Source organism: Toxorhynchites rutilus, chromosome 2, assembly GCF_029784135.1.
Source record: "Toxorhynchites rutilus septentrionalis strain SRP chromosome 2, ASM2978413v1, whole genome shotgun sequence".
Classification (NCBI taxonomy): Eukaryota; Metazoa; Arthropoda; class Insecta; order Diptera; family Culicidae; genus Toxorhynchites; species Toxorhynchites rutilus.
In genome coordinates this window covers 285,515,971-285,533,889 of record NC_073745.1, presented here as the reverse complement: position 1 = coordinate 285,533,889, position 17,919 = coordinate 285,515,971, and the positions used below count along the sequence as shown (strand labels likewise).

At 38.4% G+C, this 17,919-nt stretch overlaps 2 protein-coding genes across 8 annotated transcripts in view; one reads left to right on the top strand and one right to left on the bottom strand.

Moving 5' to 3' along the window:
* LOC129767832 (ADP-ribose glycohydrolase OARD1-like) overlaps nt 1-12,337 on the top strand; it is a 54,817-nt gene extending 42,480 nt beyond the window's left edge. For all 6 annotated transcript variants that reach the window (XM_055769068.1, XM_055769066.1, XM_055769065.1 and 3 more), the window contains 2 exons: nt 11,746-12,048; nt 12,109-12,337. In XM_055769068.1, coding sequence (XP_055625043.1) covers nt 11,746-12,048; nt 12,109-12,258 — 453 coding nt within the window. In that variant the 3' untranslated portion in view covers nt 12,259-12,337. The remainder of the gene's footprint in view (nt 1-11,745; nt 12,049-12,108) is intronic.
* On the bottom strand, nt 12,072-14,527 carry LOC129767831 (dnaJ homolog subfamily B member 13-like). Of its 2 annotated transcripts, none has more exons than XM_055769064.1 (5): nt 14,327-14,527; nt 13,314-13,438; nt 13,125-13,248; nt 12,478-13,067; nt 12,072-12,424 (listed from the first exon to the last, which is right to left on the bottom strand). In XM_055769064.1, the coding sequence occupies exons 2-5, from the start codon at nt 13,363-13,365 to the stop codon at nt 12,345-12,347; spliced, it is 846 nt and encodes a 281-aa protein (XP_055625039.1). In that variant the 5' UTR covers nt 13,366-13,438; nt 14,327-14,527; the 3' UTR covers nt 12,072-12,344. The 2 variants fall into 2 exon arrangements, with proteins under 2 accessions (XP_055625039.1, XP_055625038.1); XM_055769063.1 differs by lacking the exon at nt 14,327-14,527 and adding an exon at nt 13,493-14,124.
* Nucleotides 14,528-17,919: the final 3,392 nt, after the last annotated feature.

The window sequence follows — 17,919 nt, the reverse complement described above, 5'->3', positions numbered from 1 at the left end:
TTTGAGCCGTGCAATGAAGGAAAAACGGCCATAATACGAACAAAGACACGATAAAGTTATTTTTCAGCACGACAATGCCCGGCCGTATCTCTCGAAACCGGTCAAAACATACTTGGAAACGGTGAAACGGGAGGTCCTATCCCACCCGTCATATTCTCCAGACATTGCTCCGTTCGATTACTACCTTTTTCGATCGATGCAACATGGCCTGGTTGACCAGCACTTCTCCAATTTTGATGAAGTCTAAATCGATTCGTGGTTAGCCAACAAACCGGCCGATTATTTCCGCAAAGGGATCTGTGGATTGCCAGAAAGATGGGGAATAGTTGTGATTAGCGATGGGCTATACTTTGAATATTAAATTTGTAACCATTTTAGCAGAATAAAGCATTAATTTAAAAAAAACGAACAAACTTACCGGTACTACTATTACTATTGTGTATTTTTAGGCGTTTTTGGTATTAATTCAAAGAAAGGGATATAATAGAATGAAAGAAAAGATTTTTTCTTCGACTCCATTTCGTTTTAAAAGCCATTTTATTCAGTCACTTCATTGATTCTCGGACTGTCAGATCTATGTGCGATTATAGGAAGGTTAAAAGTAGTTCACTTGTCTGTTCTCCATTCCCTTCCCTATTAATAAGCAGAGCCCGATGAGATCAATTTACTACAGCAACTACACGAACTCATGACCATAGGATATATAATAGATTTAAGATTTAAGGAGATATTAAGATTTGTGTTCAAAAATGCACTGATAAATAATGACTCCGTGTCTTCTTCTGAATAATTAAATAAATAGAAGAAAAGGGTGGTAATGGCTTTAATGTGTTTTGTGCACATTCTTGAACATCGCTATAAAAAAACAAATAGGTTTTTTTAATAGTGTCGAGTTCCTTTTTATCTTATTCATACAAAATACTCACCAGTTTGAAAACATTGTGACTTTTTGTTAATTTCAAAATAATTGATCCTTCAATCTCGCGTATCAGCAGGCGACAATCGCTCGGTACTTATTTGAAGTTCATTGAAGAGTGTCGTATTTCGGTATTGCTGTTGTCAAGCCACGTGACGTGACAATCGATGCATTCTCTTACATACGACTACGATAACGACTGATTCTTTAAAAAATGCATAATGACTACGGAGGCCTTAATAGAAATATTAGAACTAAACGAAATGAATAAAGATTATTACCGTTATAGTTACCATTCAAATGAATTATGTACAAATGAAAAATCAGAAAAATCCAAACGTGATATGACGACTGTTTTATTGTGACGAAGTGTCTGTAAAAGATAACGCCTGCTACGCAGAACTCTCCGAGTTTGAAGTCTCTGGCATCAACAAAAAAATACTTAAACTAAACTCTCGGTCTACAGAAGCACGTGATGTGTGCCGCACATCAGCAGAAAATCAAACATCGAACTCATATTTCATTGCACAGTCTCGAATTCTTATTTTTGCAGAGTGCAGATCGACTGGATGTGAGAACAAACATTGCTTTTACGAACCGATCACTCAGAACACGGGACTTCCATTCAGATTTTGTTGATTGAGATTTTAAAATCGTTTGATAGTTTCATAAAATATATTAGTTTAGTCATTGTAATGAATTGTTATGGAGTGCCCAAATCTATTGATGCAAAAATCTCAACATGAAATTACTGAACAATTAGCGTTTGAAATTGGACATTTTCCACGATGCAATCGATTTTCGTTTTTCAATTTGTACCCCCAAAATCAGTATTCAGAAAAAAAACGCAGCGCTGCGCTTGAGTTGAATTTTCATCAGCGCGCGCTCAAAGAACACTCGTATTCTCTCTTGGTTCGAAGCGCACAAAATTCATAAGCACGACAGCGCAAAATGTACCCGGCGCAGAACTCAGATACTAAACATCTAAGTGGTGCGGACTCAATTCACTTCATTTTCAAGCAAATTCATGCATGCTTTCAAGCGATTTCTTGCAATGAATTCTCAGACCACCAGAGATGCCAGATTTACAAATATGTTTGTAAATTTACAGACATATCTGTAAAACTTTTTATGTTTGTTGTAAACTTTTTGGATATAACAATATTTCACAGGTTTTTGAAAAATAAGAGGCTCTATTCATCACATCGAAGACATTTGACTCACCATATCACATTTTTCCACAGACTTATCTCACTTCTTAACTAGGCGAACCTAGCCAGAATTTTCACCTGCCCCCGGGCTTCTGAATGCCAAAGGGGGACTAGGCTCTGCGGAATGCACGTATCTGCATGCTCGTGCTGTTTCAGTCCTGACCGAGAAATTGTCGGACAATCGCGCAGGTGCTAAGGATGACCGACTTTTGGATGCCGGCCAATTCCTTATCCATGTTCAACACCTTTAGCGCTTCCAGAAGTGTCTTCGGGACAATTCCAGTTCCAGAGAGAACGACTGGAACAATTCTTGGGACCTCTCTTAGCCCCCACAGTTCCTTGAGCTCCACGGCCAATGGTCGGTACTTGCAGATTTTGCGACCGTGGGTCTCCTCCAGATTCTGGTTCAGTTCCACATTCCACACAGTTCCAATTCCACAGAATTTATTTTTTATTTTTTATTAATTCGTTTATTTTTATAGGCTCAGTTACATAAGTTTAAAGGAGCTGAATTCTTAACTAAACATATTAACTTTATTACTCGCGGTAGACTCGAGTTTAGAAGGGTGACATATTTTTATCAGGATCAGGATTGGATATAAGGATATGTTGACAATGTTCACAGTCACACTCTCACTCACACTCATCACACTCAATTCTTAAACCTATCTTATAACTACTATGTATTTACATTTCAACTAAATACAGAAAAGTCATTATATTTAGTTTATATCAATACACATGACGTTAGACCAGCGATACTCAACCTGCGGCCCGGCAGACTTTCTGATTTGCCCATCTGGTGTGTATGAAGTTTGGAACTCATACACATAAGTACTTTTGCCCTGACATCATTGCAGACGGAAGAGAGGATATGATTATTCACAATTAATGAAAAATTGCTTCCACTGCAGATAGGGAAAAATCTTGAACGAAAATTGTCTCTGATAATTATTTTCTGTTATGGATAAGATTGTTTTGCTGAAATTCAAGGAGATTTATAGAAAAATAGTTAAGTTAGGGTCAGGACTATGTCTTTTAAGTATTTAAACAACATCGAAAAACAATTTTTATTCTATTTTCAACAACTTACATTTGCGAGTCTGCTTATGACGAAATATGGGTTACTGTTCGATATTGTTACCACAGACATGGTTCATGGCCGTGTAGTGATCTAAAACTTGTATAGCCTTGCATGGCGGATGGAAAATATACGCTGCATTTTCTTATAAATTTCACCAACGACAAGACCGCAAGCCTTGGTGGATGTCCAACATATCAACGAAGAAATACTGATTTTTATAGAAATTAACAACTCGTATGTATGTGTATGTATGTATGTGTACATCGTTGAAACATTTAAACACACTTACAAAACATAAGTTATTTTTTATTTTACAATTAACATATTCACTAGAAATATTTTTTATGACAGAACAAAGTTTGCTGGATATACAGCCATTCCATGCAAAATCGATATAGTGGTTTTCAGATTTTCGTCAAATATGGTAATTTTGTTTTTTATCGCAAAACATTAGACCCGTAGTTTTTATTTTTTCAGTAGGGTGCCCATTTCCATTTTAGGGCGGTCCGAAAAATCCTTTTTTCCACTTTTTCCCAATCACAAATGAAAATCATAACATTTGAATCACTGAACCGATTTAGATAATCGACATATAAAATTGAAACTACCTTTTATTGAAAAATATTTAACTTGCGAAAAAAAATAATTATATTTTAGTAATTATTGATTGTAGTCGTTTTTAATTTTTTTTATGACTTTGGACTAGAGGGATTTTTGAATATTTTTTCTTGAAAGCTGGATTTTTTTACATAACATATCTTGATATCAGAGATGCTATTTTTTCGTTTTTTAGATATGATTTGAAAAATCAAAATTTGGGAAAATATCACACTTGCGGGAAGATTGGATTTTAGTCGCATAGGTCTAGTTTAGTCACATAGGAATATTGATCGAAGACTTAAAACATATTAAATTTACAAAATATAATGTAAAAACGATAATTATAGCATCACTGATATCGAGATATTTTAGGTAAATAATCCTCAGCTTTCCATAATAAATATAAAAAAATATAGCGCTCCTATCTTTAACCGAGAAAACTATGAAAAACTAACTCAATCAAAAATTACAATCACAAAAAAAAATTTCGCAAAAGTAATATATTTCAAAGAAAAATAACTCGTAAGCTTGATATGTCGATGATATGAATCGGTCCAATAGTTCAAAAGTTATGACTTTTTGTAGTGGGAAAAATGGGGAAAAATTGTTTTCCGAACCAACGATTAGTTTTGAAAAATCATATTTCGAAAATAAAAAAAATTACGTCTCTGATATCGAGATATTTTATGTAAAAAAATCTCAGCTTTCAAGAAAAAATATTAAAAAATATAGCGCCCCCGCCAAAGCCATGAAAACATTAAAAAACGACTACAATCAATAATTACGAAAATAGGATCCATATTCTCTGCAAGTTCAATATTTTTCAATTAAAGCTCATTGGCTTCAATTTGATACGTCGATCATCTAAATCGGTTAAGTGGTTCGAAAGTTATAAATTTTTGAAAAAAGTCAATTTGTGAAAAAGTGAAATGAAATTGATTTTTTGGATCACCCTAAAATGGAAATGGGCACCCTAATGAAAAAATAAAAAATACGAGTCTAATGTTTTACGATAAAGAACAAAATTACCACTATTGACGAAGATCTGAGAACCACTGTATTGGTTTGGCATGGAATGGCTGTATATATATACAAAATACAATCTTACGTTCATCGCGATGTACAAAGTATTAATGAATATGTGAAAATTAACGTTAAAAGACATTTCTATAGATCTGCACACTTTTACAGACTTTTCCACATTTTTCACAGACATTCACATGTTTTTACAGACTTTTTTTAAAAATCATCTGGCATCTCTTCCTTCCACTTTTTATCGAATATTTTCAAATCGCAGGTGTAAACATGTACGTGACTCTGACTTCGTTTGTTTTTAATTCGTTCGGGAAAACGTTATGTCAAAGAAAGGGGACATTAAAAATCCGTTGCTCAGTGAAAGGCTGAGATGCTCTTCCAGAGATGCAATGGTTAATTAAACAATTGACGGAAAAATGTAGTTCGTTCATTTTATAATTTCAATTATTTTTGCTCTTGACAACAATACTTCTTTTATAGTGTTGATTATGATAAGGAAAATAACACTCCTGATCGTTGGATCTCTTTTGATATTTCAATTGGATCTTCTTTGACAGCCGTTTTGATTCAGTCCGCACTACCTAGCTAAACATTTCTTCTCACTTGTGTGATGCGCGTCTCATTCTATATATACACACACACACACATCAAATTCTAGCGCCCGTTTTGTCTTCGTTCGTTCTAAGCAAAGCATACACTGAGAGAAATAATTAGTAAATATAACGAATTTTTTGGTAAATACTACCAATATATAGTCATTTTCGACCGTACTAATAAACACATATGTCAAGCAGAACCATGATTCGGAAGCCCAATATCGGCTACATTTTCTCGCCGAAAATGCACGTATCAGAATTATATCCTTATTATACCTCCGTATTGCCTTATGGGAACAATGAAAATGGTTAATACGCGCTTTTCTCACCAATTTTCAGATATGACAATATACAAGCTTACTAATGTTATCGAGTAAAATATACTAATCTCTGGTAGGGATGCGGGTTTGTTGACAATATGTACAAAAAAATTTGTACATTCTACTAATTTTGCATTACCAAATGTATTTAGTAGTTTTCGACCGAGGATTTTTCTAAGGGTAAAAACAACAGCGCGCCCTCATTTGAACCGTATATGCTTGTGGGAAGAAAAATATCTCAACAGAGAGAGCAATCCAGATTCAAGCGCGCAGCATGGCGCGAATTTCAGCGTAAAACTAAGCTTAAAACTGGGCTTGCGCCCACGGCGCTGACAACCAAACATTTCATCTGTGGTTTGGAGCGTGCTCATTCGCCAGAGCGCGTGTGTGCACAAGGAGTGGAAGCTCAACTGGGTACAAAAATCATGTTGCACATCAGCACCGAGTTGCATTCTGAAGACTGCCCAAAATGCTCCCGAAAGACGTACTCCTACGTCAAAATGCAACTTCTGACACCTTCGAAAATAAAAAAAAAATTTCTTGTAATAATTCTGCTGCAGGATCGGATAGAATTAAGTTCAACTTGTTGAAAAACCTCCCCGACGTGTCCCCGAGTTTCTGGAGCATAATATTGTTCCGAATGATTGGAGACAAGTACGAGTTATAGCTATTCAAAAACTCGGAAAACCCGCGTCCGACTTCAAATGTATCCAGAAATTATTGGAGAAAATGATATTGTTTCATCTTGATCGATGGGTTGAAACAAATGGCCTACACTCAGATACACAGTATGGGTTCCGCAGAAGCATCGCATTGCTTTCTTCAGAAATTCGAATGGCTTACGCCGAAAAAAACAAATGACTTCAGTATTCTTGGACATAAAGGGGGTCTTTGATTCAGTTTCAATAGAGATCCTGTCAGACAAATTACACTCTCGGGGTCTGCCGCCTCTATTGAATAATATGTTATCTAATTTGCTTTGTGAGAAACATTTGAATTTTTCTCGCGGAGACTCGGCAGTGAGTCGGGTCTCTTAAATGGGTCTCCCTCAGGGCTCATGTTTAAGCCCCCTTTTGTACAACTTCTATGTAAGCGACATTGACAATTGCCTTACACAAAATTGCAGCTTAAGACAACTTGCAGATGATGGAGTGGTGTCTGTCGTAGGATCAAACAAATCCGACCCGCAAGAACCCTTAAAAGATACCTTGAACAATTTTTCTACCTGGGCCATTAGTCTGGGTATTGAGTTCTCTACGGAGAAAACAGAGATGGTCGCCTTTTCTAGAAAGTATAGACCAGCAAAACCAAAGTTTCAACTTTTGGGTATGCCGATTACTCATGCTATGTCATTCAAGTATCTTGGGGTTTGGTTCGACTCCAAATGGACTTGGGGGGCCCTATTAGTTATCTGAGTAAAAAATGCCAACAAAGAATTAACTTTCTCCGTACAATTACCGACACCTGGTGGGGAGCCCATCCCGAAGATCTTATAATGTTGTATCGAACAACTATTCTCTCAGTGATGGAGTATGGCAGTTTCTGTTTTCAATCAGCTGCCAAAACACACCTCTTTAAACTCGAGCGAATTCAGTATCTTTGTCTCCATATTGCGTTGGGATATATGCCCTCAACGCACACCATTTTTTTTTCCCCTTGTTGGGTGTGAACCACTGCGTCCATTAGTTTGAACTATTGTGGTATGCCCCATTTTTTGTACTACGCTTCGAGCTTATCTACTGCTTATTGATGAAGAAGTAGACTGAAAGCTATAGCGAGATAGGTGCCAATCAGGAATAATCTGTTTGATAAAATTTATAGTCCTGATCGGCGACACAGACCAAACTTCCTTGGGCTCCAGAATAGCCTTATCAAGGTGTTGAAGTCTGCGTCTTGTTAGTGCTCCGCATTTGCAGAGAAAATGTTCCGAGGTTTCGCTTTCGGCATTACAAAAGCGACAAATATCATCTTGCACTAAACCTATGTTTTTGAGATGGTATTTACTCGGACAGTGTCCTGTTATAAGACCAGTGAATGTGCTGAAGTCTTTCTTATTAAGACTCAGCAATTGTTGAGTAATTTTAATACTCGGCGTGATAAATTTTTTTGACTGGTTGAGTTGTACAGCCATCCAGTTAGCCATTACTTCCCGGTCTTCCCATTTCTTCAGCTCACTCTTCAACACACATTCAGAAATTCCACAGAATGGTTCTGGACCAGTGAAGGGTGAGCTTGAGCCGCGTCTTGCGAGTTCATCTGCTTGTTCATTTCCCTCTATACCGCAATGGCCAGGAATCCAGTACAGTTGTACCGAACTTCTCTGACACAGTTGTCGTAAAAGGCAAATGCATTCCCAGACAATTTTTGAATAGTACTTGAAAGCATTGAGGGCTTTAAGTGACGCTTGACTGTCTGAGAAGATACAAATGTTAGCATGTCTATAATTTCTTTTAAGGCAGACATTTATACATTCTATTATTGCAGCTACTTCTGCCTGGAACACTGTTGGCCAGTTCCCCATAGCTACAGAAATTTTTATTCTGGGACCATACACTCCAGCACCTGTTCTGTTACCCATTTTCGACCCATCGGTATAGAACAGGATTGAACCATTACGAGACCTTCTTTGATACACCATGATTGTGTAAGGTTTAAGGCCATCTGCATCCTACTCGATATCACATCGTCGAATTTGCCACGTACCATTATGACTAAATCATCAGCAAAACCCACGGTTTCGAAACCATTCGCCTCCAAACTAATCAGAAGGTCGTCAACCACCAGTGACCAAAGTAGAGGTGATAGAACCCCTCCTTGTGGGCAACCTTTCGTTGCAATCACAGATGTCGATGACCCACCCAGCTCCGAGGTGATTTGTCTATTTGTGAGCATGCCTTTGATCCATTCGACTATGCAGTCATCGAAATGTCTTCTTCTCATAGCCTGTGCCATTGATACATAGGAAGCATTGTCGAAAGCCCCTTCGATATCAAGAAACGCACATAATGCAGTTTCTTTTGACGAAAGAGATTTTTCAATTTTAGTCACAAGCGTGTGTAACGCAGTGACTGTGGATTTGCCTGATTGATAGGCAAACTGGTATTTAGATAAAGGGCATTTGGACATGAATACAGACTTTATGTATTCATATAATACTTTTTCCATAGTTTTCAGCAGTATTGATGATAAACTAATTGGTCTGAACGATTTTGGGAGTGATTTATCACGTTTCCCAGCTTTTGGAATGAAGACCACTTTAACGAGTCTCCATGTGGAAGGAATGTGCTCTAGTATCAGACTTGCCTTAAAAATCTCGATTAGAGATGGAATCAGCTTAGATTCTCCTTTTTGAATCAGGGCTGGAAAAATTCCATCTGCACCTGCGGATTTGTACGGTTGAAAGGATCTCACCGCGCTTTCTACTCTGGCCCTCGTGAAAACCATTCCAGCAACTATCTTTGCGACATCCTTTGCACTTTGAGAATTCCTTCGAGAGCATTTCACGTCGCGGTTGTAGTTAGGACTGGTATCAGAATGAACCGATGTAGATCCCGGGAAGTGAGTTTTCATCAGTAAGTCTAATACTTCTGAGGGAGATTTTGTGAACGAACCGTCGTCCTTTTTGAGGGAACCTAGCCCGTTCGAGTGGTCTTTTGTAAGAGTCTTACTTAGTCTTGCAACGATTGGGGTACTTTCAATGCTTTCGCAGTTATTTACCCAAGATTTTCGTTTAGATCGTCTTAGTTCTCTATTATATTCGGTTAGGGCGCTCCTATATTGAGACCAATCCGAATTAATTTTAGCTCTGTTGAACAGCTTCCGCGCTGTTTTACGTTGCCGCTCGAGCCTTTTGTTCCACCATGGAACGTTTCTTGTCGAAGAAACTCTCTTAAGGGGACAATTACTGTTGTAGACAGAAACTATCGTATCATTTAATTCTTTTGAAGTTGATTCGAGCTGTTGAATCGACCTTATTCTTGTGTTAAGAGTTTCTGACTCGAGTTCAAGTGAATATCGTTCCCAGTTGGTTTTTCTTGGATCACGATATTCTCTCTGTACTGTCAAGCCACCATCCCATTCGAAGATAATGTGTCTGTAATCAGACAAAGACGCCTCTTCCGAAACGTGCCAGTTGTGTATTTTCGAAGAAATTACCGGACTGCACAGGGTTAGGTCCAGGACTTCTTGTCTGATAGCGTTTATAAACGTTGGTTCATTGCCTATATTGGCAATGTCAATGTTGTTTGAAGAGAGAAATTCTAAAAGACAGTCACCTCGACTGTTTATGTCAGTACTACCCCACAAAGTGTGATGAGCATTGGCATCACAGCCGATGATGAAGTCTTTTTTGATTTCTCTGCAATAATTTACGAACGCCGCAACCTCTTTGGGAGGTGCCTCAGGTACGTCACCAGGGAAATAAGCCGACGCAATTATTATGTCGGATCTTCCCTTGGCGGTTGGTATCTCAACTCTGATCGCGACGATGTCCCTTTGAATGAACTCTGTTATAGGAAGGCATTTAATATTTGCTTTTACTAGAACAGCAGTTCTTGGGGAGTCATGCTTGTCGTCGTAGAATAACTTGCATGAACCAGTATGAATACCAAGTATTCTTCCTTTGTGGACCCAAGGCTCTTGAATTAAAGCTAAATCCATAGCGTCTTCAATAAATCTCCTAGACAGCACGCTAGATGCTGCTTTAGCGTGATGGAGATTTATTTGCAGAACCTTAGTGTTCTGCGTTATTTTCGACCGCTCGTTTTGTTCATTTGGATGTGGATTATTCATAGAAGTCCCACGAGTCTCGCGGTAAAGAAGGTCCACTGCATCAGTGACCGGCTTAATGCAGCAAGGGCAGACGATACTGTGGAGGGAGCCCTGGTGCTCCACAGGCTCCGTTAACGGCAAGATTTAAAACCCCCCCTACCATTCATCCCTCGGCACGGGTCGCTTCACACCTTGGTTTAGGGGTTTATCCATTACTTCCTTTCCATAATAACCATGGATAACAGCTATTACAACCATCCTCCTTTTCTGGGGCTTTGGACCCACTGCTCTGGTTTCTCAATAATTTCAGGTTCTTATTCGGACATGCTATTATTGAGATTCGTCATTCGCAGGCGGAGTTTAACGCACACCATGAGTCTCGAGGTTTTGGCAGGCGTACTCCCACTAAAAGATCGCTGTAATTTATTATCTCTTCGGTTCCTCATCCGGTGTAAGGCTATGAACCCATTAGTGATCGGAAATTTTGAGCAGCTGATCGAGCTAAATTCTCACTCTGGATTCATGGGTTCATATCATGAATTCATCTCCATGCAGGTTCTTCGTATATTCCCAACAGTGTTTGTTTTCCTGGCTACATCAATTCCTCGGATAGACCTTGATTACATGTCCCAAATATATGTTTTCCTTAAAGCTATCGATCTTCCAGTGTGATTGTTCTTACATCCTTTTCCCCTCCTTTTCGCCCTTTGCGAGCTATCGTTTCCCTTTCCTACTAACAATACAATAAGTTAAATTGTAAATACATATTAAATGTAAGGATAGTTTTAAGAATTGAATGTGATGTGTAAGTGTGAATGACAATGTTAATGTGAGCGCTAGTGAGAACATTGTTATAACCTCCTTGCATCCCATCCTTTTCCTAATAAAAATGTGTCACCCTTCTAAACCCGAATAGATCGCGAGTGATCGGTTTCCTTTTTTATTAACATTATATTAAGGAAACATGTTAATATATTCTAGTAAAAATATAACTAAGAGTTTGGGTCCTTTAAACCTATGTAACTGAGCCTGTAAAAATAAACGGATTAATAAAAAAAATCAAAATATCTCCTCTGTCCACTAGCGATTCGAAGTCAGGACCATTCCGACCATCGATCGGTTCAGGCCTTCCTTACTCTGTTTTGTTGATCAATTCCCGGTTTTATTAAAAATCATTCAATATAATTCAATATGATTTTTTCTATTGTTGCAGACCATCAAAATGTCCGAGTGTGTTCGAGAAATAGAAGGTGATCTGTTTGCTGCCCCCAAGGATCACTCTTTGGCACATTGTGTGGCTGCAGATCTGAAAATGGGAGGAGGCATAGCCGTCAAGTTTAAACAGGTCTTTAAAAAGATCGACGAGCTGAAAGCTCAGAGCGTTGGAGTTGGTGGCGTTGCCGTGCTGAAGGATGAAAAACGTTACGTATATTATCTCGTTACGAAGAAAGCATCGTATGACAAACCAACATATGATGATCTCACCAAATCCCTAGAAGCTATGAAAAAGCATATGGTAAACATTTATATGAATCGTTGATAAAATTTATTTTCCATATTTCTTTGTTTATTACAGTCAGAAAACGGAGCCAAAAAGCTAGCAATACCACGCATCGGTTGCGGCATTGATGGATTGGAATGGAATAAAGTTAAGAGCATCCTAAACGGTACATTTGGAGGGGCAGGTGATTTCGAAATCGTGGTTTATAATTTTGTTCCGAAATAAGTCACTTGAATGCGATACTCAGATTAAAATTCCAATACATAAGTTCCTTTGGAGAGTGAAACTCATTCAGCAATAAGAACCAAGCATTATTCATTCAAACGTAGCTCGTGAAAAAGGGTCCGAAACTCGTCCCTTAACTTCTTCGGAATGTATTCTGGAAACAGGACTGGAAGGAAATGTCATGATTGCACATAAGCCACATATTGAAATTATACTTACTCGTAAACGAAACGTGTAGGTCACCACGTGGCACACAACCTCTGCCACCATTAGCCAGAATCAAACCTTCACCTTTGATAGTTTTCACATATGTTGGATGAACCACATCAACAATTTCTGTCACAATTTGCCTTCCATCGATACCGGCAATCTCTAGACGGAATCCAACAATTGCCTGTTCAAGCGAAATTGTAACATTCATGTGTAAATCCATTTGCTTCCGGTGGAATCTCGGATGTGGCTTTTCTCGTACTATGAACACGATATCCGGAGGAATTATTTTTGCGTTGCGATCACCGGCCTCCTTGCATCTTATCTTCGTTCCGCATGGAATGCTCTGTGGGATATGTACATCTAAGGTTTCCTCTACCTGTTTTGTTTCAACCTGTGTTTCATCTAAAAATTCTTCCCGCAAAATTTTCACTTTCTTCGTTGTTCCGTGATAAATCTCCTCCAGATCGAGGTCGATGTAATGCTCTATATCGGGTGGCTTAGTCCTTACAGTTCTACTACCATCCAGGCTGATAAGGGGTGGGTTTGTAACTGTGTCGATGAGGTCACCGTATGGTGAGTAGGTAGCGAAAAAATCTCTGCAAGTAATAATATTGATTGTGCTGAGTACAAGTATCAAGCGAACGCTTTCTCACTTATAGATCTTCATGCAGTCGTACGAGAAAACATATGGTTGTACAAATCCTGTCGGAGTCACCACACCTGATTTGAGCCCTTCTTCTCCATGTACATCGTAAATGTGTTTTCGCAACGGATCCGCTAAATAATCAATTAACTAAGTGATAATCGAACATTTTAACACATTTATGAAATGCTGCGCTTACATAAAACGTCGAAAGCTTCATTGAGTAACTCCCAGTAATGCTCTGTCGACATGGAAGGAAACGGAATTTTCGGCGGATCATGGAAGTCGTTTTTCGGATGACAACGCACAGACCATCTCCTATAACTGTAATGTAAACAATTATGGGAAGGGAAAAAGTGACAATGGTGTTCTATTTACGCCAATCGTATTTCAGTTTCCGAGGCATTCATGGGAACTCCTAAAATTGAATAATAATCGAATCCCATCGTTGACTAAATTATAGTTTTCGTTGGCTTTTGTATTAACGTTGACACTCACTATTATGGACCAGTCTACTGTGATTGGATGAAGTGAGGCAATACAATACAGTTTGCCAGAGTAGTGTTGTTTCTTCGCGGAACAATTATGAATGTTATGCTTTTCCAGTCGGCCTATACATTTTACATTCTGTCAAATATGTTCCGAGAATTTGTGTTTTTGAAGAAAATGCTTTACTTATCATCTAAATTTATATTATCGTCTTCAAAATAGCCCCTTCTGAAGCAATACACCATTTTCAACGAACAATCTAGTCATCGAAACCCTTTTTATAGCTATATTCAGGAATTGCCTTCATTTCACATAGAGAATTAGTTTTTATTTCTTCAATGCTGTCAAAACGGGTCTCACAAAGCAGTAATTCGAGCTCCGGAAATAGGAAAAAGTTATACGGGGCCATATCTGGAGAGTAATTATGCGTTGGATAAACGTGAGATTAGAATTTGATCGTTCAAGCATGTCTTCAGCCACTTGATTGCGATGAAATTTTTGAAGAAAATTGAACTCTTATGACACTAGTCGTGCTACGACTTTGCATGTCCAAAACCTTAACCGAAATATGAAAAACGGTCTCGCGAGTGATATTTAATTCACGTGCTAGTTGCCCCAAACGTAAATGACGATTTCCAAGTCCCATTCCTTTTATATTGTCGATGTTTTCATCAGTTGAAGAGGCGGATAGTCGTCCTTGACTTGGCAAACCGTTCATCTCACCTTGGTCGTCTTCGAATATCTTATGCCATTCATACACCCGTGTTTTAGATATACTTGGGATACCAAATATATTCTGCAACATTTTCAACGTTTCGGCACAAGAAATTTTGTTTGCAACACAAACATTTACCCAATATCTTTGACTAATAGAATTATTCATTCAAAAATCGCCGAGCAAAAAAAAATAACTTGTTCCTAATGACGCTGGAAACAAACTAAATGACAAATAGCGCTCGAAGTTGACATTGAGACCACTGACAGTAGTACCAAGGCGTTATACTATAGGTGGACCGCAATGTCAAAATTGCTGTTCGGCCATTGCTCGTGAAAAAACAAATTTGTTTACATAACAAATCATATCTTTTGGTGACAAATGCATTCGTTGGCAAAATAGCTGCTCGCGCTTTACTGTAGGCAGGTAATTTTCTGGATTTTTTCGTATAACAATTTCTCATAATTGCTTCTACTTTTTCAGATATCTACAATCAGCGGTCGAATTAAAAACAGTGCAGAAGGATGTTTTGAGTATGTTTTACCTTCTAGCCGCGCAATCAAAGCTTTTCTTTCCAAGCAAGCAGCGTTTTATTCGTACGTGGTTTTATTGAGCATTTAAAAAAAAGTGTTATTTTTTTTTGTTTTATCATCAGGGAAAAAGAATCGTACGTGGTACGAATTTATCGGCACAATCTGATCAAGGACGGAGGCATCATCAAACGGAAACTACGCGAGAAACTTTTCGAAGAGATAAAACTGCGCCGCAACACTCGTGTCAAACAGGACGAGTTGGGCTGGGTGCTGATGAACCACGATTTGATAACACGTAATGAGCCAATCCAACAGCATGCCAATGGTAATCGACCAAATCATTTTAAATTCAACATGGAGCGGTTGCGAAACCTACTGGAGCAGCACGAACAGAACAATCACGCTGGTGGGTCGGTTTGATATATTTATTCCGCTCAAGAATGATTATATTTGTTGATTTTTCAGAGTTGACTTCCGAAAAGCAAAACAAATTCCTGCGTATGCTGGATGCAATTTTACAAAACGAAAAAGTTTTGAAGGAAATTAAAGAGATGGTAGTGGCGAATCGACTTCTATCGGAAATTCGTTATGTGACTGCGGTGGAACGTATGCTGAAACACAATTTGGACCCCTCTTTGCGCTGCTGCTTTGTATGCTGAGAGTATTTCCGCACTGCCGATGAGTATACCAGTCATTTCGAAAAATTGCACCGTGAGAAATTTCTTATTGTTGCGGCGGTGGATCGATTTCAGACTAGTCAAAAGTTCAACGTTCTACATCCCTACAATGCCCTTAATCCGGTGACAATATTCACGATTTGCAACGTATACCACACAGCCCTAATAAAAAAAACAAGAAAAGACGGGTCTAATATTTTACAATAAAGAACAAATCTATCACTTTCCACGAAATCCGGAGAACCACTATATCGGTTCGACATGGAATGGCTGATACATATAAGGCAGAAAAAAGGTTTAACTTTGGAATTCAAAATCCTATATTTCCTCGTACAATTAAGTTCATGGCACATTTGATGTCGGTCATCGTAGCTGCTGCTATGGAAATTACGTGAGCATATACCTTGATTTTTATCTCCATCTCGGAGAAAAGTGGGGTAAACAATGTCCGGGTTATTTTTCGTTATGAGAACCTTGTTTCCACATCCTTTTACTGCACAATAATACGGCATCTGAAGTAAATAAAATATTCACAATATAATTTTGGCATGATAGAGAACCGCGAGATGAACGATTATCTGTGGAGGAGTTGGACAACAGATTTCTTAGACTTATGCATACCCACACACCCACAAGATCATCAAATCATCACGGTCCCCCAAAAATATTGAATAATATATAATATAAATACCTTATTGCAGCTATAGTACACTATTTTTCACGAATATATATTTGTTCATTTCTTCCTTCAGTTGTTTTCCTCAGCGAGTTGATATGAAACCATAACCACACAACCAAACAAAAAGTAAATAATTCAGAAAGCTACGTCTCGCTACTCGTCTCACGTATTGTCATGAAAGTGTCAAGAACGAAACACCTATAGTTTAGCATCTTGCAGTAGTACCAACTTAAAAAAACTAAAATAATTGAAAAATGTTCAGCGGGATGATTCAAAATTACAAATTCTCGATATATATTTCACAGAATGTATTTTTTGCAGAAAACTTTGCAAATGTGCTGAGTAGCTCAGGATCGCCCTATGCTCTGTGCGAGATCAGCTTGTTTGATTCATTCTAAGCATGATTAGACTTCTAAATATTCATTGTTGTGTTTGATGAGTTCATAACGGGTTTATGAGTGCGATTGTTCGGTCCGTTTGAGATGATACTCTTGAAAAATCATTGATTCGTTGTCGAGGTTGTATAAGATTTGGCTTTTTCAAAGATGTCATTCTATGTTGTACCACCATTGTATACAGAAGGGCTTGTTTAACTGTTAATTAGAAGAAATTTTTTCGAATGTATTCAGACAATTTTATGCTTTTCTTTTAATTCGGTAAAATTTTAACTGTAATAAACAGTTATTGTGCTCCTTCTGATACGAATTTAGAATGAACTGGAAGGCAAAAAAATCTCCGCCGAATATAAATTGTGTAGCGTTGGCACTAAGATGTCTGTTGCTAACAAGCAAAGCTGGGAAATTGTCATCGGGCATGGGAGCTGCTACATGAAACTAAGATGCAGTCTTTGCAGTCAAGTCCATGTCACCGCGGACTGCCTACTGAAGAAAGATACTGTGCTTAAGTGTATAAGCTGCAAGGACAACAGCCACGGTATGCATGCAGAACTATCTTGCAATGCCGGTCAACATCGCTACTCCAGCTGCTCCTACACCCACTAACCTTGGCTAGGTTCAAGTAGCAGCCAGGGTCTCTCCGCCAACAGGTGCACTGAAAACCACCGTTACGGATCTATTCAGTGACTCGCCATCAGCTAGTACGAATCAATTGAATCCCAGGGTCAGAATATACCTGCCCCATGCTGTCCAACCTCAACAACAACAGAAAGAGATAAATAAAGAAGTACTGCCGACGGACGGACAAGAAATGGCGAAACTGTTTGACATCGTCAATGAGAGGTCCAACGAACTATCCCAACTATCAGTCAAGACAAGAGCAGATCCGTGCCCTGAGATATCTCATCATCCGCTATGGCTGCTAACGCAATCAGTCCCTCTTATTCTACGCGGCGAGTGACGTAAAATAGCAAAGTTTATCGCTTCATTGTGGAAGCTACCTTACTTTTCAACATCATTTTAATATCCGAGTCGATAACATATGAGGATACGACTTCAAATCTCACCTAGTAACAAACTACAGTCACGCCATTCGCCTACGAGAATGCAGTGACTCAAGTCATCTCACCTCATTCGCCGCGCGGAATAAAGGGGAGTATCTTGCGTTCGGAATCTTATTTCGGACACTCTGTAATAATAACTTGAAATGTTTAACATCCTGATGATATAACTATGAAATAAATATCGCAGGTGATTCATTAGAGTAACCTTTTAGTTATATTATCAGGGCATTAGGCATTTCAAGTTATTATTAGA

Coding starts and splice junctions, on each gene's coding strand:
- LOC129767831 (XM_055769063.1), bottom strand. CDS start 13,560: ATGGGATTCGATTATTATTCAATTTTAGGAGTTCCCATGAATGCCTCG. Junction 13,439..13,492: donor GAAACTGAAATACGATTGGC/GTAAATAGAACA, acceptor TTTACATTACAG/TTATAGGAGATGGTCTGTGC. Junction 13,249..13,313: donor TGAAGCTTTCGACGTTTTAT/GTAAGCGCAGCA, acceptor TTGATTATTTAG/CGGATCCGTTGCGAAAACAC.